The sequence below is a fragment of the Numenius arquata genome, chromosome 10 (assembly GCF_964106895.1).
Source record: "Numenius arquata chromosome 10, bNumArq3.hap1.1, whole genome shotgun sequence".
In the NCBI taxonomy this organism is placed as follows: Eukaryota; Metazoa; Chordata; class Aves; order Charadriiformes; family Scolopacidae; genus Numenius; species Numenius arquata.
Window position 1 is genome coordinate 40,658,624 of NC_133585.1, and position 25,527 is coordinate 40,684,150.

The 25,527-nt window shown below is 41.8% G+C and overlaps 1 protein-coding gene across 1 annotated transcript in view; it reads right to left on the reverse strand.

Annotated features, from left to right (window-relative positions):
* FRAS1 (Fraser extracellular matrix complex subunit 1) overlaps positions 1-25,527 on the reverse strand; it is a 175,063-nt gene that overhangs the window by 44,029 nt on the left and 105,507 nt on the right. Inside the window, exons 23-32 of the mRNA XM_074154995.1 lie at positions 22,927-23,073; positions 19,016-19,162; positions 17,394-17,534; positions 17,035-17,175; positions 16,277-16,420; positions 15,525-15,795; positions 14,047-14,131; positions 10,789-11,115; positions 5,859-6,012; positions 1,772-1,950 (exon numbers count right to left, since the gene is read on the reverse strand). Of these exons, the coding sequence (XP_074011096.1) occupies positions 1,772-1,950; positions 5,859-6,012; positions 10,789-11,115; positions 14,047-14,131; positions 15,525-15,795; positions 16,277-16,420; positions 17,035-17,175; positions 17,394-17,534; positions 19,016-19,162; positions 22,927-23,073 (1,736 nt within the window). The remainder of the gene's footprint in view (positions 1-1,771; positions 1,951-5,858; positions 6,013-10,788; positions 11,116-14,046; positions 14,132-15,524; positions 15,796-16,276; positions 16,421-17,034; positions 17,176-17,393; positions 17,535-19,015; positions 19,163-22,926; positions 23,074-25,527) is intronic.

Consider the following 25,527-nt stretch of genomic DNA (forward strand, 5'->3'; position numbering starts at 1 on the left):
ACTGATGAAAACGACACGTTGTCCCTCTCTGAGATGCCCCAGTCCACAGTTCAGGACTCAGACAGATGTGTTACAGCCTCCTGATGTGATCCAGGCAATCGCCGCTTCTTTTCTCAGTAGGGCTCTCCATACAATTATTGCTACCGCTCCAAGATACTAAAACCACACATTTAATTCATGCAAAATGCACACTCTATAAGAGGAATGTAGCAATTAAGCTAAAGATCAGCTTGTTCAACATTGACACTCACAAATTCCTCATTATCGCTTATGTTAATTACTTTAGAAATTACCTTAATTGCCTCTCCTGTGCTACAGTAATAGCTTCTGACTTGTAAACCAGATGTAACAAATACTGCATGCAAGTGTTCACATAGGCTTAGTATTATGGGAGGCTGTTAAACCTTCCAAGCAAACAGCAAGGACCTGTCTGACGAATTTTACGGCCGTTAAACCTGTGGGGAGGTGGGATTTATTTTAGTATTACATCTGCTGGGGAGTATTTGTACCTTTTTGCCCGTTTGCAAGAAAAAGTACTCTGTAGCAAAAATTAAATTATTAGCTTTGGGAATGCAGAAAGCAGGAGGGTCGCTTGGTTTTGGAGTTTGCAAAACAATTTTAAAAACGACACTCAGAACACTTTGCACTTGGAGTAAATATTACAAGTTTTATGAGAGAGCAACATATTTACCATGCAGTGTCAAGGGGTCAAACCTCCTATCTGAACTGCAAGTGGGGCATCAGAACGGCCAGGCTATGAGCCACAGTATCACACCTTTCACAGAGGTCTGGATTGCAGGGATGCCTTATGAGAGTGTGGGCCAAAGGACCCCTGTATGGGTCTCCTCATGCAGATTCAGCTGGAGGGTCTCTGGCACAGCCAAACGTGTGACTATCTGGACCCACCTCCCCACTTTTCCCCTGTTTCCTAGGACGAGCCTCATCTCAAAGAAGGGTGGGGAGAAGAAGGCAGCAGGTTACAAGAAGGATGTGAGTTACCCTCTCTGTTACCTGCTCTGTTACCTCTTCTCTGGATTTCCAGGCAAAAAACATTTCCTATTCCTATTTCTTCCCCAAAAGCAACCCCAAGCACATCAGTAGCATGTCCCCAAGGGTCAATCCTATGCCACAGGCAAAAGGCCAGTGGAGACGAGATCACTGTCACAGCATGAATCAGTCCCTGGACGTGCTGTGTCATGCTGATGGGATGTTACACTAAGACAATGTCATTGCTTCTCTACAAAACTATTTCCTCCTGAGATAGAATTGTTCTACAGAAAATTAGGCCAGCTATTAGTTTAATAGCTTAAATGTTAGATGCTACGTGAAAGACAATTTTCTCCAGATTTGCAATACAGCCTGTGATTTGACATCCAGAAGGTTAATGCCATCACATGTGGCTCTACTCTGTGGGTAGCTGGCTCCACTGCCACAGATTAAAACCTGGGGACCACACGCAGCAAAAGCTCTCTTGTGCATGAGCAGGAGTCTCCCACTAATGCAATGGTGGGTTGCATCCACCCTGACACGTAAGCATATGCATATTCATCTACAGGCATGCAACACATCCCTATATACACATAACTCTGTATGTAAATACAAATATATACTTACAAACATATTTCTGTGTGCATGCATGCATTCACATATGTGTATCTATTAAATCTTTGGGTGACAAGATACAGGGAACGGCAGACTGAGTAATCTCAGAGAAAAATGCCAGCAGAACTGCTGTGTGACCCCCTGCCACCGTGAATGTGATGAGAAGTACCTGGAATTGGAAGGAGTCGCTCTCTACTTCAGATCCAGAGTGCCTGTACCACACAATGCCTTCGTTGATGTCCTGTTGGGTAAAAGAGCTTGTAGGTGAGGCCGCTCTTCCATCTGGCAAAAGCTGCCACGAGTCTGCTGGGCCATCTGCCGGCATTGGGACCAGAAGAACCACTTCACCTGGGAAAGGCAAAGATGAACAGCTAGGGCATAACTTGTGAGAAAACAAGGAGGAATAGATGCCTTTTCACCAAGACAAATGTCCACCCAGACTTAGCTTTTTTCCATCTAGTGTGACTACCAGAAATAGCAGTAGAGCTCCTAAAAACCACTCATGGACCTTGCAACATCCCACTGGCATAGGGAAATATTTTATCTCCTGTTTTGCCAACACAGAAGAAATACACAAAAGAAGTATTTCTTCACACAGAAGAAATACACGGTCAAACAAAAAACAAAATCTTCAACTTTAAACTCCCAAAATGTCATTCTGCCTGCTGACCAGCCCGTTTCAACCTTGAAATGTGCCCGTTTCATAAACTGAGCAGAAAAAAAAGACAAAAAGGACATGCCTCACTTTCTGGAGTTCCTGCGAAGGGAAAGAGAGAAGTGAGACACAGTCAGGGTTAAAAAGCATTGCAGCAGACTATCCATCTTCCCCTCAAGGGTACAACTTAAGTATCAGAATACAGCATACTAATTTTTTCAAGGTCAGCTCTTTTCCAGCTCTTTTGGGTACTTATTATGTCAAAAAGTATACTCAGCCGACTTCTCTGAACAGAAACCTTCAACTGAAAAAGAGCTCTTGAAGAGATACAGTAAAGGACCTCTGTATCATAAGCTGTATAGAAAGTCTGTATGCCCTGGTTTGTAGCTCTTACTCCAAAGAGTATGTAGCTTTTATATCTCTAACATTCATCTTATTTCTGATTTTTGTATTAGAAATAGATTCTCAGCTGGACTGAAACACCACTGGCTTCATTGCAGATATAAGAGAGAAGAGCAGGTTGGGGGCATGTCCCACTGGTTATCAGCTTTCCTCACAGATGCCTGCAAGGGCTGGATTTTGATGTCACTACTCATGTTCAACAGACCTTAATCCAAAACCATCATTCTAATAAAATTACTCAAAGAGCCAAGTGCTACCCACCAAGAGAAGGGTATCAAAACCTTGGTCAGCAATTTCATTGATGTGAACATTTTTCCTAGCCACCCACAGAAATTAAATTAAAACCTGACAAAGAGCTATAGTATTGAAATAAATGGCATATTTTTCTATTTTACAATGTAATTTACTTGTTCTGGAGTTAACATATGATCTGGAAAAAATGATACGTTTCCCCTATCTTTACTATTCTTGACTGTATATAATTTAGCTGCTCTTTAAATAACCTGTTAGTTGTATATTGTGCTTTTCTATTAGTCTTTGAAAGCATCCCTCGTGGCTACCCATTCAGAAGCCACATATATTATAAATCACTTCAACTCTCCTTACAGCATTAATCATTCTATTATGCAAAATACCAATCATAAGCTCTCCCCGTTCATTTCCCCAAACCACCCTGAAACAGCTGGAGCAATAAAAAAATAATTCAGCAAGCTGAAATATCACACTTCCATTTTATCATTAAACTCTATGCTAATATTCCCTTATCAGTGGCCTAATTACATTCCCAATCTTATGCTTTTGCTCATGGGAGTTCACCACCTTAATCTTCCGTGTGATTTCTAAAGATGCTAATCACATACCCAAAGGAGTTAGAGCCTGCAAGTTGTTTATCCCTCCCGAAGTAAGAGAAGAAACAATCAGAACACACAGATGCTTTACACAAGATGCATGTCTATGTGTCTTCTTATAAATTAATATTTAACGTGATCAGAAGAAAGAACTCTGTGATGTTTACTTATGTAGTTTATGACTACCATTTCATTTGAAACATATTTTATTTAAATAGAAAAACACCTGTTGATCGGTTACACATATGAATGTACAACTAGTGCACGCTCAGGCAATTCATTGAAATAGATGGAGACTATACAGCTGCAATTTCCAGAGCTGTCTAGGGGATTCAGGCACTGTGGTCTCACTCATTTTAAGAAGAGCGGACACTTTTAACACTTTCCATTGGCATTAGAAATTTCATCCTCTAAGAACATATGTCCCACGGAGCAGTGTAGGGTACAACAATACCTACTCATAGAGAAATGAGTATTTTTGCCATGTAACAGAGCTGTGTTGAGGCTGGCAGGAGAGATAGGTAAGACACTTGTTCTATTTCAGAGACAAAACAAGAGGTCCAGCGTAAAGAGATTCTTAGAAAGATCAACTGCTCTCTGGTGCCCAATTGCACAGAACCAAACCAAGCCCTGCAGCAGTAGGTGATCTGGACAGGGATTCTCCTTCCCTAATTACATCCCTTTTGTTTGGTTTCAGAGTCTTGAAATAAAGGGCAAGAAGCCTTCTTAGTCCACTCACTTGTGCTACAGTAATGTAGTAGATAATTCTAAAGTGTTTTTCTTTCCTATCTAAAGATCAAATTATATATTCTCTACAGGTACGAATATCTTTTCCATTACCCAAATACTAAGACAGGCAGATAAGCCCTCCTTGATTAAGGACACATTTTTCTACATTTCTCTATCTTATATTTTTCCTCCCTTTCTGTGAAATAGTATTTTAGATAAAATGTTGAAGTTCATTGATTTCTACTACTTATTCCTCACCTGCAGCTACAAACCCATTTGTGTTACTGCAACTAATTACAGTAGAGGTAATTATGGTGATACAAATACAGGATTATAAATTTTGGTTAGGGTTAGGCAGCAGGAGACAAGCTCCTCAGGGAAAAATTCTTGTTTTCATGTAAATGCTTATTAAAAATGAGAACATACTCCTTCATTTGCAGAAAACTAAAGGGGGAATACAAATTAATTACTTCTCTTCTAAATTGCAAAAATAACGTAATCTGTTTCCATCAGGTACTGGCAGCTGTTACAAAAACCAGCCTATCCTTACAGCAAAAGGCAAAAAACCAGCACTTATATTGCTAAAGGGATCCTCTAATTTTATCTGGCTCAGACAATTAAAACCAATGATATCATTTCATAGAAGGGCAGAAGATATTATTTAAAGACATGGTTCTAGTGAAGAAGATGGTGATGCTGAGCAGGAAAATAACATTTTTCTTTTCTGTCCATATTTCCTTTCCCTCCACATATGATGTCCTCTCTTTTCCATCCAGTTTCTCTCAGTTTGTATCTCAGCCACAAATCCCAGCACCTTCCACACTCTTCCTTGACCTGGCTTCAGAATATATTCTATAAGCTGCAGTCCTACGTACAGGGCTGCTTGTGAAAGCCATTACTCTGAGAGATGAGATAAGAGCCCCTCAAAAGGAATGTGAAGACAAGAATTATATATGGATGCAAATGTCACCAATTTCTGTTTGAGTCAGTAACCCCTTCCATTGCAGAAATTATATCAAATATCATGGAATTTAGGGAGTTCTCCAGTTCTTCATGGTAAACTTTTGCTCAGCAGTTTCTAGAGGTAGAATGCTCTATGCTGCTCTTCAACCACACATTCTTTGTAGAATATTATCTTTTGGCAGTGAGTAAGAATGTGCCCTCACAAGGCTGTAAACCTGGTCTAGTGGGAGATGTCCCTGCCCATGGCAGGGGGGTTGGAACAAGACTATCTTTAAGGTCCCTTCCAACCCAAACCATTCCATGATTCTAGGAAATCCACCAGAATTTAACTACCGCTAGAGAAACACAGTTGTAGAAGTTCAGATTACTAGGCAGGACAGTAGTGCTTCATTACTTTGCACACCCATTTGAATTGGAAAAAGATTAGGTTAGTAGCACTTATTCACCATAGTATTAGAAGGAAATATTCCCTCAAATGCTATTTGGTGTGGGCAAAATACCATGGAAGAATCGTATTCCCATAGGTCTGTGAAGAATACCCTTTTCTCCAGAAGTAACCACAAACTTGCACTTTTATTTAGTAGATGGACATCTTGGGGAATGTGGGGTGAAAAGCAATGCCCTACAGCTGTTTTTAACAGAATTCCAGAGATATTTACCATGTCTTGGCTGGTCCTTGATGATGGTGTAGGTTATCTCAGAGTCATGGGCACCAGGTAGCTCGGCGTGCAGAATTGTCTTGGAGATCTGTAGCATGCCTCCCTGGGGCACCCAGACCAGGGAATTTGTCACCAGCTGAGGACTTCTGTCATTCTGCATGCAAGGGGACAGCAGAAGAAAGCTTAACTGAATGTCAGCAACGCTGCACTGATGGAAACAGATTTTCAAGTGAAAAGAATCAAGCAGAGTATTTTGGAATTTCTTACACGTTGGTCCCTGACTGTCTGCTTCAAGAAATGTTTGTGCATCCTTCACCTATATTCCTCAGATCCAATTCTCACCCTGTAGAACTGACCTTGTCCTCCGATGTTTCTAACTTCCTATTGCTGACTTAAACCTTCTTGACCTCAGTCTTCCTCCATAATTTTGTCTTTTACCATCATCCTCATTCTCTCTTCACTTGACTTTTGACATGTCTTCATAGAATTGATCTCCACAGCACAGTGGAAAATTCACTGCTATCAACATCTGAAAAAAGGTATCCAGTCTACTACACTGGTTTGATTTGATTTACATTTTCTCTCACATCATTTTATTTCTTAAAATACACACCTTTCAAGGGTACTTACAGAACAACAGCTTCTTACCATTCAAAACTATCTCTCTATGGCACCTCTTCGATCTTTACACACATCTATAACTGTTCTCACCTCTTCATAAGCAAATCCAACCTCATGCTTTTCTACGAGATGGGGGAAAACTGAACTTAAGGGTATTGAACTATGACAGTTTTCCATCCTTTGCTTGAACAGCAGTTTAACATTCAGAAATTACAAATATACAAATTTCACTTAGTAACTACTGCACCAAATCCACATCACTTTTTTCGCTAAGTTAGAACATACTTGTAGGAAGACTTTTAGACCAAATATCTTCTCCCCATGTGGGGTCTTACGCTCATGGTCAAGTAATCTCTTGACCACTTTTGTAAAACTGAAGTCTGCCTGAGCATCCATCAAAGTCTTTTGCTACTTTGGTGGGTTTTCTAACCTTCAAATTATTCCTGTGGCTCTTTTTTCAAATATTCATTCATGCTTCTTGAAATGTGGATGTCAGGACTGGATGCAGTAATAGTTTCACTACCATTTTCATATACTTCAGTAACACTGCTCTGGCATTCAAGGATTATACTAGCCCTTTCTGGCTCTAAATTACTTTGTCAGCTCATGCTCTGTTGGACAGGCCACCAAAATCCCCGTGACCTCTTCTGTGCCAATGGTTCTTTCTTATAAGCCTAGTAGCTGTAAATGGGACTTCTCTTCTTGATTTCTGCAGATTCACCTTGAAACTGGCTACGGTGAACTGCATCATCAGTCAAAATCCTGACTGCTCCATATAAGTGGTCATCTTCCTCCTCATTTACTACTCCACATAATCATGTGTCACCCTAAAACTGATAAACGACTCGTGTTTCTGAATCTGCAACAGAGATAGTTGAGAGAGCTAAAAAGATGTTTGTAAGAAAGAATTACATTAAAGGATGATTTCCCATCTCCATTTTGACATGTCTGCTGAGCACCTTTCACCCATTTAATCTGCACTGCACTTATTTTGCACAGTGTTAATTTTTAAATGCCACATGATCGTAGACTGTGTCAGGTCAAGAGTCTCCCAGCACAATGGTTGCTTTATTTTTTTAAAGAACAGTGAAGAAGAAAACCAAACCTTGTTCCAGCCAAGAGAACCCTACCAATATATATGATAACTTTCCTTTGACCTTATAGATTTGACCACATTGTGACACTTATAGGTCTAGCAAAGCGTAACTCTGGAACAGGAAACAAACTAAAAAGGTCAGAAAGGTCCCTGGATTTATTGTGTAAGGAGAGAAAAGAGAGACTAGCTACACTACAAAGAGTAACAGGCAAAATGTACTGCTTGAAAATAAAATGTTAATTAAACACAAGGTTGTCGTTTTGTTACAAAAATGGATCCTTTTGGCTTTTCGGTAATTAAATGATTGAATGTTCCTTCACTGGCCACAATAAATCAATCCAGTATTTTATAATACCATTTCCACCTGGCCTTCATGCTGCGATCCCGCTTGTTAATAAGAATACACTCAGGAGACAGCTCTTTTTGCTTGGTAATCATTTAAAAAAATATATTTAGCAACAAGCAATTGTTGAGCTGAGCGCTCACCCTGTGTTCAGCAAAACAGCTAGAATCACAGTAGATTATTTTTTTTTTAGTGATACCTGATGACACAGTGAGCAAACTGCGGGAATGAATTCACAGCATGGGAAAAGTGTTTTCAGAGAGCCCAGGGAGGCTAACATGCTCCCCGGTCCATGCTTCAGCTACCTGCTCCCAGGTAAGGCAAGATGCAGTGCCTTGCAATTACCTTGGAGACCTCCCTTGGCTGGATCTCCTCTAGAAATCCAACACACCCCTAAAATAAACATCTTTTTGTCTTTTTTCCTCCATTCCCCTTAGCCGCTCAGAAAAGAAAGGCTTCCATATCCCGTCAGCAATGGGCAGATCACATGTGGGTAGGTCTGAGCTCCTCTGACTTACAGTCCACGGCCTGTGATCCTGTTTTCTAGGGCATGGGCTCCTTATTCCCCATTGGAGCACCACCAGTGGTGCCCTGCCAAAAATGAAGCGCTACCAGGTCCCAAATTAACTTCACAGAAGCTGTAATTGTTAGAGAATGTCAACAAAAATATACAGCAGTGCAAATCATTATTAAGAGCTCTGAAAATAGAGGCCAGCTGTCCAGACTGCAGTAGGTCAAACAAAGTGTTTGTACAGGGGCAAGTAGGGAAAAGCAGGCCATTAGCAACCAAAGGGACTGAAAAAAGCACCTTTCAGAAAACAAGGCACACCTGTTGTGAAGAAATAAAACCCTCTAATTCATAATATTTGGAAGGTTATGTTGTCCTTCATTTATGTTGTCACACTTTCACTGCAGCGCTCCTCCGGATTAATGTCTGAGAATTATACTGCCTGAGTCCATTGAATAAGAATCCTAGAAATGGCCTTTCACATCAGGACTTAGCATATAAAACCATCCAGCCGCACATTATAACAAGCTCCGTGTACTCAGATAAGTAACATGGTTAAAAAAGCCACACCTTGATCTCCCACACCTCCAGCCAGGGTCCTACCAGGCTCTTTAGCCATCTTTGGACGTACACCAAGGAAAAAAACACCAAGTGTCTTTGTGTGTGTGTGTCTCAACAGCACCTTTTCAGAAACAAACCCTGCATGCATTTCAGCTCCCAAGGCTACTCCACAAAGATGATAATTAGGATGAGACAGGAGATGGGTTTTTGCCAGCTCTACCCTCATACTAAAAGCCGCTCTACTCTCACCTCTCTCACCACCTTCATTCTTCTCTGTAGCCAAATGCTGCACTTGGAAAGAAAATGAGAGACACGAGAGCGCAAAATCGGCCAATAAAAGAAACTGTACTCAGCAATTCACCCTCACTGGCATTTACAAGAATGCGCTTAATCAATAGCAAAAAAAAATAAAATGTGTTACAAGCAACACAGAGTGGTGTCCAAACGTTTTTACAGTCCTTCTGGTCTTACGCAGGCTCCTTAGGGCCACGTAAGTGATCTGGGTAAAGAAACCACAGGCAGGGCTGCTCCTGTTCCAGGAGTCTAATAACTCAGCACCAGCCTTGAAAGCGATCCCTTTTTCATTCCCAGACTGGTGTGTGAGTCATGCCACTAATTATCATTAATTAATACTGCAGCTTTAGGAGCACCCGCAGGGTCCAAATGGGATCAGTCCCTCCTTGTGCCAACTACACAGACGCATGTAGCGCTTGTAAACCTTACTTAAAATTTCCATGCCCAACTTGCTGTGAAAGGCACCTAATACAGCAGAGAAGAGGACAAAAGAGGGATAGCATCATCTGCTCCTAACTCCATTTCACAGAGTGGAAGATTGTGTAATTCTCAAATCCATACATAAAAAGACTGCAAACAGTGGACTTCTCTGACAGCCCCTTTTTTCATTACTCTTTCACAGTAACTAAGGGATAAGGAAATTTTCAGCTTTTTTTCCTTCTGTTTTATTTCAATACTACAACACCAGAACTGAAATGCTTGCAAGCACTTCAGACTATTTTTTTCAAGGCTCCACCACACACACTGTACGTATTTCATGACTTGTTTGGCTAGGGTTTGTTTCATAAACAAATGGGAAAACACCACTGTTTCTAATTTTACTGCTGTAATCTCTATAAAATTCAATATGAAGTGCCACTTCATGTTCCAAATACAGAAGAGCCAAACAACCATTATTTAATTATGAACTGCAACAAAAGCAAGAAACAAAAATTAAAATATTTCTTAATTTCTGAATTTAGGTATCTGTGCCCTATCCTTCGGGAAGTTATCAAATAGATGCATCAAGTGAAAGATTTCAGTGAAGCAATGCTGAGTGAACAGCAGGAGACACCACCACCACCACCAAAGTACCAGTGATACACCTTATTAGCCAAGTTGTTTAGTTCATGTGTCATCCTTTTGTGTCTCCCATCACACTCCCATTAGCCCTGTGACTGGTTTGGCTATCTCATCAGCTCTCTCCCCGCCATCCACTCATTCTCTAATTCATTGGCTGTACCAGTGCAAAAATACCACCTGCAACTGCAGAAAATCTTTTTATCAAGTAGCTATGGACTTTGAACTGTCAAAGCTGCACAATTTGAGCTGAACCATTTCTGTTGCAAAACAAAAATTCAGGTGACCTCCAAAACTCAAATCAATCCACTGCTTTCTCCTGTCTGTGACCACAGCCTGTCAGTGACCACAGCCTGTCAGTGATGCAGTATTAGTGATGCCTCGGGGACACAGCGATACTTCTCCAGACTTCTAATTTCCCTGCGAGGGTTTATGCCACAGCACGTACCTTGGGAGCAATCTTAATGTGGAACAGGATGTTCTGGAAGTGGTACCCATCATTCACTTGCAAAAGAACGGCATCATCCTGGGTGTCAGAGCCATCATGAGCATAACGCAGCAGTCCGCTGGCAAGGTCATCCAGGTGGAATACCTGGACTGCAGAAGCCAAGTCTCCAGGAGGTTTGATCAGCCGCCCGTGACGTGGAGGCTCTAAAACCATCAGCACCACGTCCTGAGGATTGTCACTGTCTCGCACACCAAGCAACAGTTCTGTTATAGTTCCAGTTTTCCCTCTGCGGACAAGGAGGACCTCATTTCTGAACACATATGGGGCCTGAAACACAAAAGCAGCTCTTAGGTGTTTGCTAAACCTTAGCAATTTGATCATGATCATAATCTGGAATGAAAAATGTGGGGTTAAGGAAATTAGCTCACTTCATCCCTGGAAACCTCCTATTTCTAAGCAGCAGAGAATCACTCTCCACACTTTCCTGCCCAGCAGGCAGATCTAAGAATATCTAGCAATTTAGACTGATTTAGTTACATTAAAATAAGATTCTCATACTATAGCAAGCTTAGGGAAGGAAAAAAACTTAGAACATTTATATAGAAAGCAATTTAGTTATCAGCTACAGCCTATATTCCCTTTGCTGTCTGCACAGATAAGAGACAAGGGACTCAGCTTTGCTTTATTACCATCCATGGAAATTCAAATGGAAATGCAGACCCCAACTGTTTTGGGAGGTCTATATGTTCCATGCATAATGTGAATAATCAGTTCAGGGTGGGCTGGGGGTGGAGACACACCACATTCTCCTTGTGTATAACCTACAGCTTCAATATCTTAGACATCTTTCAGAGCACTGATGCTTGAGAATAAGACCCCAGACAACCCACGTGCCTAGGTTATCTCTTTAAAATGAGTTGCAGAGAGGGAAAAAAAGGAAGCAAGGAAGAGTGGCAGGAGAGGGAGAAAAACCTCCATAGGACACTTATAGCAGTGAGCCAAACCGAGAGGCAGAAGCTTGAATTAATGCCTCTAAGTAGAAATGAGTCAATCAACTAACACTGAAGGATGTGCTTTTGCTTGTCTCGAACTGATAAAGTCCATCTCAAAGACAGCAAGACTGGATGTCACCAGCATCATTATTTGTTTATTTTCAAAGACTTATTTTCAAAGACTCCACACAGCCCTAATTATCCTAGAACAATGATCAGTTAAGAGTCCACATTTCTGCTGGTTTAAATTAGTTCTCTAGTTCTTTGTCGTCAAGAAAGTTTAAATCTGCAGTCCCTATTGATTCAAATAAACATCATTTGCCATCAATAATACCTTGCCTCGGGAGGGGAGGGTGATCCCGCAGAGACAAAGTCAAAGCCCCGAGAACATTCAGTAGAACGCTAGCTGCTGTCGTCTCACCTGCGTACAACTTATCAGGGTTATTAAGGATTGGCAGGCAAAATTCCTATTATTAAATCTCAGTTATGTATTCCGGGGCAGTGACTGCAGCTCTTATTTAGGTGAATGTCCTACTGAGGTAAACAAGAGATTAGACTAAGCAAAGATTTCAACACCAGCCAGAATCAATAGACACACAACAGGATCAAAACCCACAGTTTTTCTTACACTAAAGGACAAACTAGAATGCTTCCAACTTACAGAAGTTACAGAATGACGAAAATGGAATACAGTGATTAAAAGCAACAAAATGCAATTAAAAAAATGATAATACCTAACCTTGAAGCTACCACATCTCTAGGACCCCAAATTGGAAAGAAGCCAAGCAGTGCAAAGTCTCAAGATTGTCAGAGAAGCACAGAAATTAGGCACCTCAGGAGTTGTTTCCTATAAGGAACACTAGACATATTAAATTGAAGACCCCCCCCACAACACCAGCATGGTATGTAGTGAGCAACTCAGCAGCTCACCACGCTTTTGAGCTGCTGGCTACACTTCTGCTACGCTCAGCATGAAGCACAGAATAGCACCAGCACCTTCAGACACAAGCCCATCCACCACTGCAATGATTAAAAGAAATTCATTTCTTAAACTACTCATTGGGAGGATAGATGCTGAGTCAGGCTTGTAGGCAGGAAGGAGTCAGCACTAAAAGAGAAAGGATGATAGCCAGATTTTCAGTTACAGTTTTATGAAGCCATTTAATGCCCCTTTGAGGATGTAAATGGGCCTTAAGAGCAGCAGACTCTCATTTGCACTTTAAAGTTTCTTTACACAGCTAGAATATGCCAAGTAGCCACAACAACTTCTGTTCAACCAAAGCTATCTGATCAAGCTCTCAGTTAGACAGTTTAAATATGGAAAAAGCTCAGGGCAAGCTGCAAAGCCTCCTTGGACACCTGGAGTGAGCCCATGGTGAACTCGCTGCCAACAGGACCAGCAGCAAGCAGAACGCTAGGCTGGGCATCTCCAGCACGTCCACTGCCCTCACAGCAGCAGCAGAGGAACACCTGGAGCTTGAGTGGGAACCAAAGCACGTCCAGAGGGATGTGATGATATGACCTGCTGACAGGCTGAGCTTGGCACACGCAGCTAGGCTGGGCTTGAACAACTCCTCCTCTCTGTAATGCTGTGCCCTCTCCCTTAATGTGGATCTTGTGCATCTCTTCACACCTTGTCTTTCAGAGAGCCTACCCTCAGAAAAGGAATCACAGCTGTACTGCCTGTTATACCATCTCTTGGGTGGGGCCCCTCCACGATATCATGCTGCAGACTTTAAATAACAATAATATGACAGACATGGACACTTGACAGTACCATCACCTTGCCACAAGTGGTGAGCAGTTTAAGAGACACACTTTAAATAGCTCATGCTGATTTAATTCCCAACTGTCCTAGAACAGAGCATTTATGTAAATGCTCTTGACTGTCAAAGCACCCCTACCACAGGGATCAATCATCGTTCAATTGCCCTGCAGTAAGAGACTGAACTAGACAATCTATGGATCCAAAGAACAATTTAAACAGTAGGGACTCCTTAGCCCTCACTGATAATTGCTCTATGATTGCACAGCTACAATTCGCCACACAAGTAAAACTACATGGGCCAGCTTCTTCACTCACTTACCCCAAGTCCAGTTCTTCCATATGACTCTTGGCTGCCTCTCAACTAAGTGAGAGTTGAGTCTAATTTGCCTGGTCTGAACTCCAGCTCAAGTTTTGCCCAGCTCCTTTGTTATCACCGCAAGAAACCAGAGCCCCAAATGGTATAAAATTTGTGGTTGTTTTCAAGCTTTGTTACATTACCTGTGTTGAAAATGCTTGAATGTTGACTACCTCAGGTCGGGAGAAGAACTGTTGATCGCTGACCTTCAAGGAAAACTGTCCTTTCCTAAACAAGTCCCCAAAAAGCCAAAATACAGATAATATAAATTAATGAAGTGCTCTGCAGGACTTGATAGTGATAAAAATATATATTCAGAAAAAATTAATAGCTTTGTGACAGAAGCTTTAGCTCAAGTTTTTCAATTACGGTTTTATAGTATTTTTTCTGAAGATTCACAACAGTCACAACATGTAATAAAATACCTCTAACTATGTAATAATATGCCCTCATTTCCCTTTAACTAATGTTACCCACACAGGATTGCATCTCCAAGATAAAGTACTGATTCTAAATGTCAGCTAAAGAAAAATGTCACTTATCTGGCTTCAGAACAGCAGCTCTCACTTTTCAGCATTTTTGCTTCCTATTTACTTTTCAATAATGCCACCCAATAGCCTTGAACATAAAGGAGCTATGTTTCTCACGACAAGATCCTGACATTTCACTGTGACTACCAGGCAGACAAAAAAACCCGCATGATACAAAAATACATGCCTTAAGTCTAGTGAACATGAGCTAACCCTTGGCATCAGAAGGATACCCTGAAAGTCTTACTGAGCACAACCGATCAAACAACACCCTAATACATAAAGGCAGAAATTTAGAACAATTCCACTGATATCAGTCTAGTCCCAAGGCTTTATGGTGATGTAAATCAAGTGTGAAATTTGGCAGGACGACTGGCTTATTGCCTGGCAGCAGGAAAAATCTGCTTCCTTGTGACATGCTGGCAGCATGAGCATTGCTAGCTACTACTCACTGCTAATTATCCCAAGACACTAACAGAGCTCATATTGTAGGCAAAGAAGTAGTGGCCAAATGCAGATCATGCTGCAGAGCATAGCAGTGACATCATTTGAGCATCTTCTTGAGAGTATCAAGAAAATGCTGTAAGAACCAGAGCAATATGCCAGTTTTAAACCCACAACAGAATATCCTGAAGATGAGACAGACTCTTGCACCCCCAAAAGCACAACAGGTTTGGCAGCTGGATCACAGTGACCTCCTATACCATAAACAGAGAAGTTTTGCACCATCATTTATACCATGGTACAGTATAAGTACATTGATAATTTATTTAACAGCAGTGAAAAGTGTGCTTCACTTTTCATTGTGTCTGTTTGTGGGTGGGGTGGGGTGTGGTTGTGGGCATTTGGTTTGGTTTGGTTTAGGTGTTGGTGTTCTTGGATTTTTTGGGTGTGTTTTTTGTTTTTATTTTGGGGTTTTTTTTGTTGCTTGGACTCGATGATCTCAAAGGTCCCATCCAACCAAAAATATTCTGTGATTCTGTGATTCACTGGAAGAATGTTTCCAAGGAACAAGGAAATGCCTGTTCTCAAGATATGTCTTTTTTTTTTTTTAAGGCAAGAGCTCTGAAAAAAAGCTTCAACACAGTCACCTGGATTTCTCTTCACTGTGCACAAAGCGGATTCTCTTCTCCTGCACATCCTTGTAGCTGAAGTGGTCGCCTTTGCTCAGCTGCATCTCTTTCCCATTCACCACCAGCACCAGCCTGCCGTTGGAGGGAGTGCTGTCGATGTGGAACAAGAGCTGTCCCGTGTCACCACCCAGATCATGCACACCCAATAAGGAGAGGTCCAGGGGCTTGACCCCACCAATTCCTACTGTGAGGGTACTGTTCACATGGAAGCTCAAGGGATGCTTGCTGGCTGAAAAGAAAGAAGGGAAAGGTATTACTGAATGAATTACAGCCATGGGCTGTGTTAGCATCTTGCTGTCACTACCATTTTTGGATAACAAACCAGACCCTTATAATGCCCTCTTCATTACTGACGTAGGTGGACAACCATCATTTAAAGAAGAACTGCAATACATCCCAATCCCCACTATAACTTTGAGAGGCTCGGGCAAGTCACTTCCCATCTTGAGTTTGCCATCACAAAACTCAAAGCCAACAAACATGTGCCTATATACCTAGCTAGGTAAAGGTAACTTCACTTAAAAAAAAGCACATATGTACACATTTTAGGAAACAAAAACATTGGATAAAAATAGCTGCCAACTTTTAACAGTCAACACAAAACTGCTCAAAACTGAATTCCTAAAATGCCACTGAATGAATAATACTTCTGGCCTTAAAATCTGCTGGAAGTCTGCCAGCTCGGTTGCTTTATCATGAGAGACACTCACCTTCTTCACACTCTCTGGTCCATGTATTGCCATAGAAACCCTGGCCACACACAGAAACACAAATCTTATTCTTCAGAAACGTGGTGCTGTCACAGACGTGGCACAGGCTGTCACTGTCACACTCCAAGCACCCGGGAGGACAAGCTGAATCGGATGGAAAGCACAATTGAGACACTGCAAAAACAATGCAGCCACTGGTGTGCAGAGCTGTCCCCAGGGGTCAGAACAGAAACACCACTGCTATTTGTGTCTTACCTACCTGACAAAAAAAATCAAAAAAGAAGGGGCAAAGAGTTGAGATACAAAAGCTGTTAAGAAGTTCCTTCCTCATTTGACCACTGTTTCCCATTGACTACAGAGAATCTGAGATGATCTTCCAAACAGAAGAAACAAATTTTTAAGTAAATGTTATACCAATTTGAAAAAAATACTCCAAACACACATTCAAGTCCTCCACAGCTTGTTAACCTTTCTAAAAATGTGGGTTTAATACTTGTTTCTTAATATACAGTGTGTACACAAATACACACACACACCAGCAGCCATCTACATTGAATCTCTTTCCTCCTGAATTAGGCACGTTTAAACGCAGATACAGCCCGTTCTCTAATTCTCAGGTGACTGCATCACCTCAACAGCAAGTTTAGCACAGCATCCAAGCACTTCTTCACCTCAGCATTGCAGAGAAAAAGCAGTATATAGAGAACACAGACTACAACCCTGGTCCCTCTCCATCACATCACGCTCACTAGGCTCACCTGAGCATTTTCGCTGTGCATGGTCTGCATAATATCGCTTCCCACATTTGTGAACACAACGACCATCCGAGAGGAAAAATGGGGCTTCACAAAGGCTGCACTCATCTGGTTGGCGACACTGAAGGCAGCGTTGATCACATCCTAAAAGTCATATGTAAAGAGTTCAGCTCAACACCACTTTCAGCTGCTTCCTGCCCCAGGCTGTAACACCCCTCAGGATCCACAGCTCCATCGCGTGTGTGTGCTGGAGGGCAGCCAGAGATCTGAAGCTACAGAGTGCCTTCTGAGTGCAAGACGCACACACGTTGGGGGAACGTGTTGGCAGCAGTGATTAGAAGTAACACTCAAGAAGAACTCACTCTGGCATGTGTCAGATTCCTTGTAGAAAGCTGCAGGGCACTGTTCCACACAAGCTCCTTCATGGAGAACGTAGCCTTCCATGCACTGCAGACAGTCAGTCCTCTGGGGACCTTTACAAGCATTACAGCTCCAGTCACACTCTGGAAGAAAAAAAAGTCAACGCAGGGCAGCCCCTTCTGGGATGCTCACGCTATACAAGTGCTTTGCACTTGGGGTCTACAAGCTATGGGAATATAAGCCCTAGGAGCGAAAAGCACAGACAAAAACTGTTAAAGAAAGACTAAAAATAGAAGAAAGCATGATTTGTACTGAGTGATTTCTTACAACTCAAGATATGGGTGGGGTTTTTTCCTCTCTTGGACTTAACATGTTCTAACTATATCAAATGGGAGCAGGCTTGGCTCTTGTTCGGCATTCAGACCTGCTAACACTGGCACAGTTTTGTTGCCTAACTTTATCCCATAAGTAGCAACACTCCTTTTCTGCCAACACTGAGCTTGTTGCTCATTAGCAATTATGTACCCTGCTTCATCAATCTCATTCTTTCAAATGTCTCAGACCAAAAGAAAATGAAATCGTTGTCCCTCTCAGTCCAAAGGCCCCTCTGGAAAGTCCATTGGCCAGAAACACACCGGATCCAGCTGGGATCAGATCTGCCTCCACATGCCCTTGTACTATGTCCCCTCCAGTCTTCAGCGGAGTCCCAACCATGCACATGTGCCCAAGGACTATCCAGGCTGCCAACACTACTGTTTAGAGGGTCTGCATCACCAATTAATGACAGACACACTTGGCTGATGAGACAGACAAGTAGGCAAGAGCAAGAGCAGGAAAAACAAGGACTTGTTGAGGTGAGCTCAACTACTCCAGTCCATGCAGCATGTCCAAGACAAAGCGAGGACAAGAGTCCTGCCTCATTCCAACACCCTAAACACCAGACAATGTCACCTCTCTGAAGAACCGCAACGTTAAGGGGACAGACTCTATTCAGTTAAGTTAGGTTCAGGTACTGAGAGAGCCAGCGAGAAATGAACACTGAACAGCAAGTCATTTGTATTAGATCCTGGTCTTAGTGGTGTTAGCAGCAATAAAGCCACTTTATCCTCAGTTATTTTCATTATGGAACACTCTCCTTGGGAGTTCCGGAAATCCTTCAAGTCATGTGTCTTTTAAGCCACCCCAAACTCTTGTTTCTGCAGTCATCCAGTGATGCAGTATTTAATAAGACACAGAGAAGCAGGTAAGTACACAAGGCCCTCTAAACACTCTAAAATAGATTTCACCTGGTAAGCTCACTCGTTATCCAGCTGACCCATGACTAAATGAATTGCTGGACCTGACCCTTGAAAAGTTTGCTGGCTCACTTACTAAATCATTTACAAGAGACGGATTTGCAATAATCTTGTTTCACTGAAAGGCTGAAGTATGTGACAGCAAACTGCCGAAAAAGAGAAAAAAAAGTAAAAGCCTTGCAAGTGGTCTCTCACTGAACAACTCCCCCCCTCATACACACTTTTTAAAGTAGGCCACCTGCACAGATCATGCTGCAATGTAACGGAGTCTAAGCCAAGGCACTTGCAATTTATTTTTTTTTTCTTTAAGCCAGCAATGTATTTTTCACCTCTGCAAGTCTTGCTGGAAAAATCCAGATAATACTGCTGAGCACAGCTCTCGTATTGGCATTCTCCAAACAACAGGACCTTAGCTGGGTCTCTGCACGACGTACAGCTGGCGGCTGATTCACAGCTCAGGCACTGGCTGTTGCAAGCTGTGGAAAGACAAAGGCAAGGAAAATAACTGTAATTACTGATGCACCAGCCAACTGTACAAGTAAAAATGGTATTATCCTATACACTCGCTCCTCTTCTTGTCCTCTTTGAGACACACCTGTGGAGACTTCAGAGTTTTTGCTTCTTATATTCCATTTCACAGTCTCCAAAATGTAAAAAACCTCCCTCCATTTGGAATAGGCTGTTACGACTCCTCACGCTGCTTCTTACTCTCCTCTGGACATGTCAGGGTAAAACACTGCCCTTGAATTCAAATCCCCAAATAAAGGCTTTCCTTGCCTCTGTTTTTCTTATTTTCTTTAAGTAACCTGCATTTCATATGATTCCAGATTGAACTCGTGAACACAGAAATTTGGTAGCAGTAGGCTGCTGCAATCCAGCTAGCAAAGGTGGGACCAAAGGCCCACTTAATTTCACTTAACATTTCCACCTTTTTATTTGCATACAGTGCGAAATTTTAGAGCTCTAGGGAGCAAATAAAGATGCCAGAAAAAAATAATTCAGGGATTTACTGAATCTAGGATCAAAGTCCAAAGGTTCAGAATATTTCAACTCTGAATTTCACTGAATTTTTTTAGAGTTGGAAGGGACCGTATAGATCATCTAGTCCAACTCCCCTGCTGAAGCAGGATTGCTTAGAAAATGCTACTCAGGACTGCATCCAGGCGGGTCTTGAAAATCTCCAAAGAAAGGGACTCCACAACCTCCCTGGGCAGCCTGTTCCAGGGCTCTGTCACCCTCACCATGAAGAAATTCTTTCTCATATTCGAGTGGAACCTCTTATGTTCCAGCTTGTGCCCGTTGCCCCTCATAACTCACCTCTTTGATGTCCAGGGTCTACACTTCTCAGGATTCGGTCCTAACAGCCAAGTGTGCTCAGTGCTGATGTCAGAGCTCTCAGTTAATTCACAGCAAAAGATTTAATAGCAATGTGCTATGAAAGACTGAAAAGTATTTCCTAGACCTTTGCCTATACACTGAAAAGCTCACTCTGATTCTGGTGAGACAGAACTTTACAAAAATAATCTGCAGGAAACTCATGGAAGTTCACATATCTGCTTTATACAAACAACTGTAACTGCCCTGCTAGCAAGTACCATGATGCAGTATGCAAAAGGGACTGCTAAATTCCCTGCCAACTATCCCTCAGTGTCACTAAATCCATACAGAGTCAGAATCCCAGGCTCAATTCTGTACTTATGATAAATGAGAAAAAGCTCTGAAAACACAGCTGTGAGTGTTTAAACTAAAGAATAAAGCATAGCTGGACATTTTTAATAGAAAAACCAAACAAAACCTCTCACAGGATTTAGCACAACTACAGTTCAGGTGCTAAATACCAACATTACTTGCAGCAAAGTGTTGGTGACACGCTAATTGTGGAATGCTAATTTAGTGATATGCTAATTGTGGAAATGCACTTCAATTTACTTTTAATTCAAGACAGAGTTTTATATCCACAAAACCTCAAAATACCAAAGTAAATGTGAAAATACCAAAGTAAATGTGAAAATACCCACTTTGCTCTCATTGAAGCGAGAGCCCAGTGCCCTTCAAAAGAGTTACTTGTTTTAGCTCATCTAAAAAATGGCACAGAAGGTCTGCATTTTATTAAAGTACAAATGATTTCTAACAAAATGTTTACCTAAAGAATCTAGTAGCTGGTTTTACATGCTCTGGTGCCAGCCTGACTTTGTTTAACTTAAGAATACTACATGGAGAAAGTACTATTTGTAAGTGCCATGAAAAGCCAATTATTAAAAGTATGGTAAAACATTCCACATGAGGTCTAAATCTATATATTACCCATGAAGGCAAGCCAGAACGGTAAGCAAAAACTGTATCTGAAAGCAATCCTATCTGCTTGTTTTATCAGCCTGACTCCGTATCTGCATTTTTAAACCCATGAAGAACTTGTTAAGCGTTGCACTGTTCCTCGGCCAGTACGTCATTGAGTTTAAAAATATCTCTCTGAACTTCATTCCAAACCCGAGTTCCTCAAAAGTGCAATGTGACTAAAATAAGCGTTGAAGAGAGACCAAATTTTCTCAGCCTAACAGTCAACCTCCGTTTAAACAATTTCCATTACCTCTAAGTGGTAGTTTTCCAGCAGCCTGGGACAGTTTATATCTACATGGCTTATCAGCAGTACTTCACTTGAAAAGGCACAAGTGACACTTGGAATGACAAAAATCCAATGCACCAACACACTTTGCTGTGTGCCTCCTGCCACAAGGATTACATACACTTCTCAAAAAAGCCATTTGCAATAAAGAGATTAGAGTAGTTCAATTTGCTTGCAAAAAATCTATTTGAATTTGAGCTACTGAACCAAATTCAGGAAGGGTACAGTCCTCAGGAACATTCCGCTTCTACCATCATGTCCTGAGGGAGAGCTATCAACAGGAAAGTTTTCAGGTATTCTGGTGTAGTCAGCAATAAGAGAATCCATACTGCAGGACAGAACAGTGAATACCTTGTAGAGCTTGTAGGAAACTAGTCAGGACAGTGAGAATCCCATGATTCCTTTTTTTATTCATCTTTTTTATTACTCTCCTTTTTTCATTATTATTGAATGGCCTTTTTTTTTCTGTCAATGGAAGACAAAAAGTCTTCCACCTATTTCCTTGAACTTATGCAAGGTGTCTCTGTTTCTGCTGATAAGATGGAAATAGTAGTTTCAGGAGAACCGTATATTTTAACAAAAGGCAGGTAAAGCTGACAAACGTATCAGCTTCCTCCTGTAGGATCTCATCAGTAAAGAAATTGGGTCAAGACAGGATGACAACGATAACTAAACTTAGTGCAGTGCAACAGAGTTATTTTATCATAAATCAGGACAATTTAAATGAGGGTAACGCAGGACTTAAGAAATCTGAGTGTTCAGGTTCACAGCAACCAAACCACTGAAGCACTCGCTCATTTTTAGGTGTGTGTATTACAGGGGGTCAATTCAAGCAGGTTTTTTTCATATCTTTTATGCCTCTGGGCCATATAATTTTGCATTTTGGAACATCAAGTCCAATAATTATGTGAGGAATAACCCAGCTGATGTCAGGGCCAGAGTGAACATAGAATAATAAAGGAAAAGAGAGGCGCTGAGAGATTCACAAGGGATAGCAGGAGTAGGATAAAACATTACTGGACTTAACACCAGATCAATAGCATCATAGAATTGTCAGATTCTATCATTCATTAGGAGGTAAAAATATCACAGCTCAAGACAGTGGGAGCTGTGCCTACCAAGCTGTACCTTGTTTCCACGGAGGTTTCACATGCAGAAAAACGTAGCATAAATGCTACAGTGTTAATACAGCTTCCATGGCAGGTACTGGCAGGTCGTGCAGTGCACAGGGGGTTTGCCATAGTAAGAATTGATTAAAACTGGTCTAAACTTGTCGAGTTTTCACAAAGCCCGAATCCACCAGTACTATTGGTTACTTCTCTATGTAGCACCTGGATAACTTAACAAGGAAGCTTACACAAACTCTCCTGCAGATTTTCACTATGGGACCCAAACCCTCTTGTCTTTGAAGATAGGAACAATACTGCAACTGTGTTCAAATTTAAACCCTGCTGTAGGCTCTAAGGTAGCTAATCACCTCTGTCAACTCCCATCGAATTTTTAGGCACTCGAAATCTTTCTTTTCCTGGCAAGAGGAACAGTAAGTGAAGGAACAAGAAAAGACATGCCAGAGAACGCATTGTGGAAAGGAGAGATGGGTTGGAGAGAGACACTCACGTTTGCAGGTCTGCCTGTCATCCCTGTAGTATCCTGTGGAACAGACTGGCACACACATGCTGGTGTGGGAGAGAACAAGGCTGGCGTTGCAGGAAGAGCAGGAAAACGGGCCCCCGCCGGTGCAGGTTTTACATGAGGGGTGACACTCTGCAGGGACAGCAAGAAGAAGTGTTTCTGTTCAAGGAAAAGCAGATCTTCAAGCAAGTTTCACAAGGTTCAACAGAAGCACTCTCAGAAACTGAGCATGGTGACACCAAGTACCAGAAGTTCCCACTAAGTCGAAGCCCTCACTGGTGCACAGCAGTCAGGAGCAGAAACAAAGCCAACCCAGCTCGTGACAGACAGATTACATGGGTTTATTTGTGCTCTGCGTGCCATGCACACCAGCTCCCTCCCCTCTTCTCCTTTCTCTCTCTTTTTACCCATTCCTCTTCTTTTCAAGCTTCCCTTCTCATTAAGAACAACCCTACAGGATCTGCCCAAGTCCTGTCTACCAGAAAAGTCAAAAAAAGGCAAGCATGTATCAGGACCTCCCTCTCGTGCTTTCTCTCAACTAGTTTCACGTCAGATCCACCAGAGACTGATGTGCTTTGTCTATTTAGGAATCATCTGGTGCTTTTCTGACAGTTCCACACCTCCCTGAAAATTTACATCCCTCCCTTTGGCAGGCATTGCACAGCTGCTACCTATTGCAAAAAGCAACACTGAGAGAGAACAGTCAATCTCGATGCGCTCTCTCTCCATTTCGCTCATTACTTTGTAGGCTTCTGTCATGTTTCCCCCCTCCTAAGGTATCCTGGTTTTCAGGTTGAAGCACTGCGTTCTACTCAGTCGCTCACTGTACAGAAGCCCTTCATCCCCCACATTCAGTCCTGCTGCCCTTCCCTTCTGAGATGAGCAAAACTGCTCACAGCATGCAGCTCCTTCAGATAGCATCAGGCAGAACGAATTCTTCTATTCCTCTTTCCTTTTGTAGTAGGACCGAACATTTGACTTGCCTTTTCAATGTCGCTGAACGCCAAGATGCCATTTTCACAGGCTGACTGATCATTACTTTGAGATCATGTCAAGGATGCCAACAACCTGCATGTGAGGTTAGAATTGAGTATCCCTGTGTGCATCATTATATCTGCCTAAACCAAACTTACACCTCTTGCTGTACTGCCCAGATAGTCTTACAAGATCCTTCTGCAATTCTTCATCGCCAGCCAATCCCACTGACTGCCTCAAGTAAGGAAGCACAGTACTATCTTGGTTTGAAAAGCTGCATTTTTGAAGAGATATTTTTATGCCACCCCTCTTGTTTTCTTTCCCTGTTTCCTTTCCATCCCATCTCCCACTTCTTTTGCTTCTTAGTCTGATTGAAGAGATTAAAAATACCACAGTGGATAAGGCCAATGTATCCTATTAATTTCTCCAAAGGGGGTACACACAAAATTATTAGCCTGTTTTCTTTCTTGATAGGCCTTTACCTAAAGATTGATGCCATCATTACACCTATCGGGCCAAATTAATCATGAGTGAAAGTGGGCACAGAAATCAGAGAAGCAGATGCATTATGCTCTGCTGGAGATCTTCAAAGCCAGCACAAAATGTAATATAAGCTTTGACACAGTCTGAATAATGCAAAACTTCTTTTAAACAAAACCTTTATACCAAAGGGCAGAAATGTTATCCCTAGGCTTATGTTTCCAAGAAATTTCCCCCTTTTTCAGGGGTCTTTCCAATTAAATTACACAGAGTATATATCATACACCTCTGAGACTTCATTTGTCAAAAGCAGGTAAATAAAAACATTGCTTCTGGAGTGCTTGAGAGAAGTTTTGAAACATTAACCATCAGTTGTTAGACTGGATTAGGAAATGCCACTTCCTGCAAAAGGAGCATCTATATCTTGATTCTAATGTACAGAATTTCTTGTTTTGATTCCCTTCTCTTAAAATAAACTGCAATATCCGTTGCTCAGTGTAAGACACGTTGGGCTTTAACATGTCTGTTGACCACATGATGAGAAAGGCAACCTACATCCTTCTAAGAGTCCAAGAAATATAAAGCAGCTCAGACAATGATCGGAATATGAAACCACATCAACAACAAAAACTGGAGGAGATCCAGGGATAGGTGACAGCACAGAAGCCTAGAGAATAAAATGTGCTATCAGTGCAGCTTCACCCACGCAGCTGTAATGTTGCATCTATCACGCCAGCCTAAAAGGCTGAATGAAATTGGCTTCTTGTTTTAGAAGCTGCTACAAATAATCACCTTTTGGACCATTACTGTAGCAAGACAAGTCTCTGTGAGAGACCTTAGCTAGGATGATGTTCCATCCCAGGTTGAAAACTTCCTGTGAAGTTGCTACCCACTGGAGTTTTACCTTTTGCAAGCAGAAGTTGCACGGCCCTTCAAAGCACATATCCAGAAAGTATTTCCAAGCATTAGCATCCCAGAACTGTGCTGGTACCACACGAATTGGAGACTTGGTGATGGGCACAAGGAAAAGCCTCTGTTTGAAGTTATCCCTTCTTGTGCTTATGAAGCCCATCTCTTCCTAGGAGTGATCTCAGGTAGAACATAGTGTATGCTCCTCCTATTCTCTGTGCC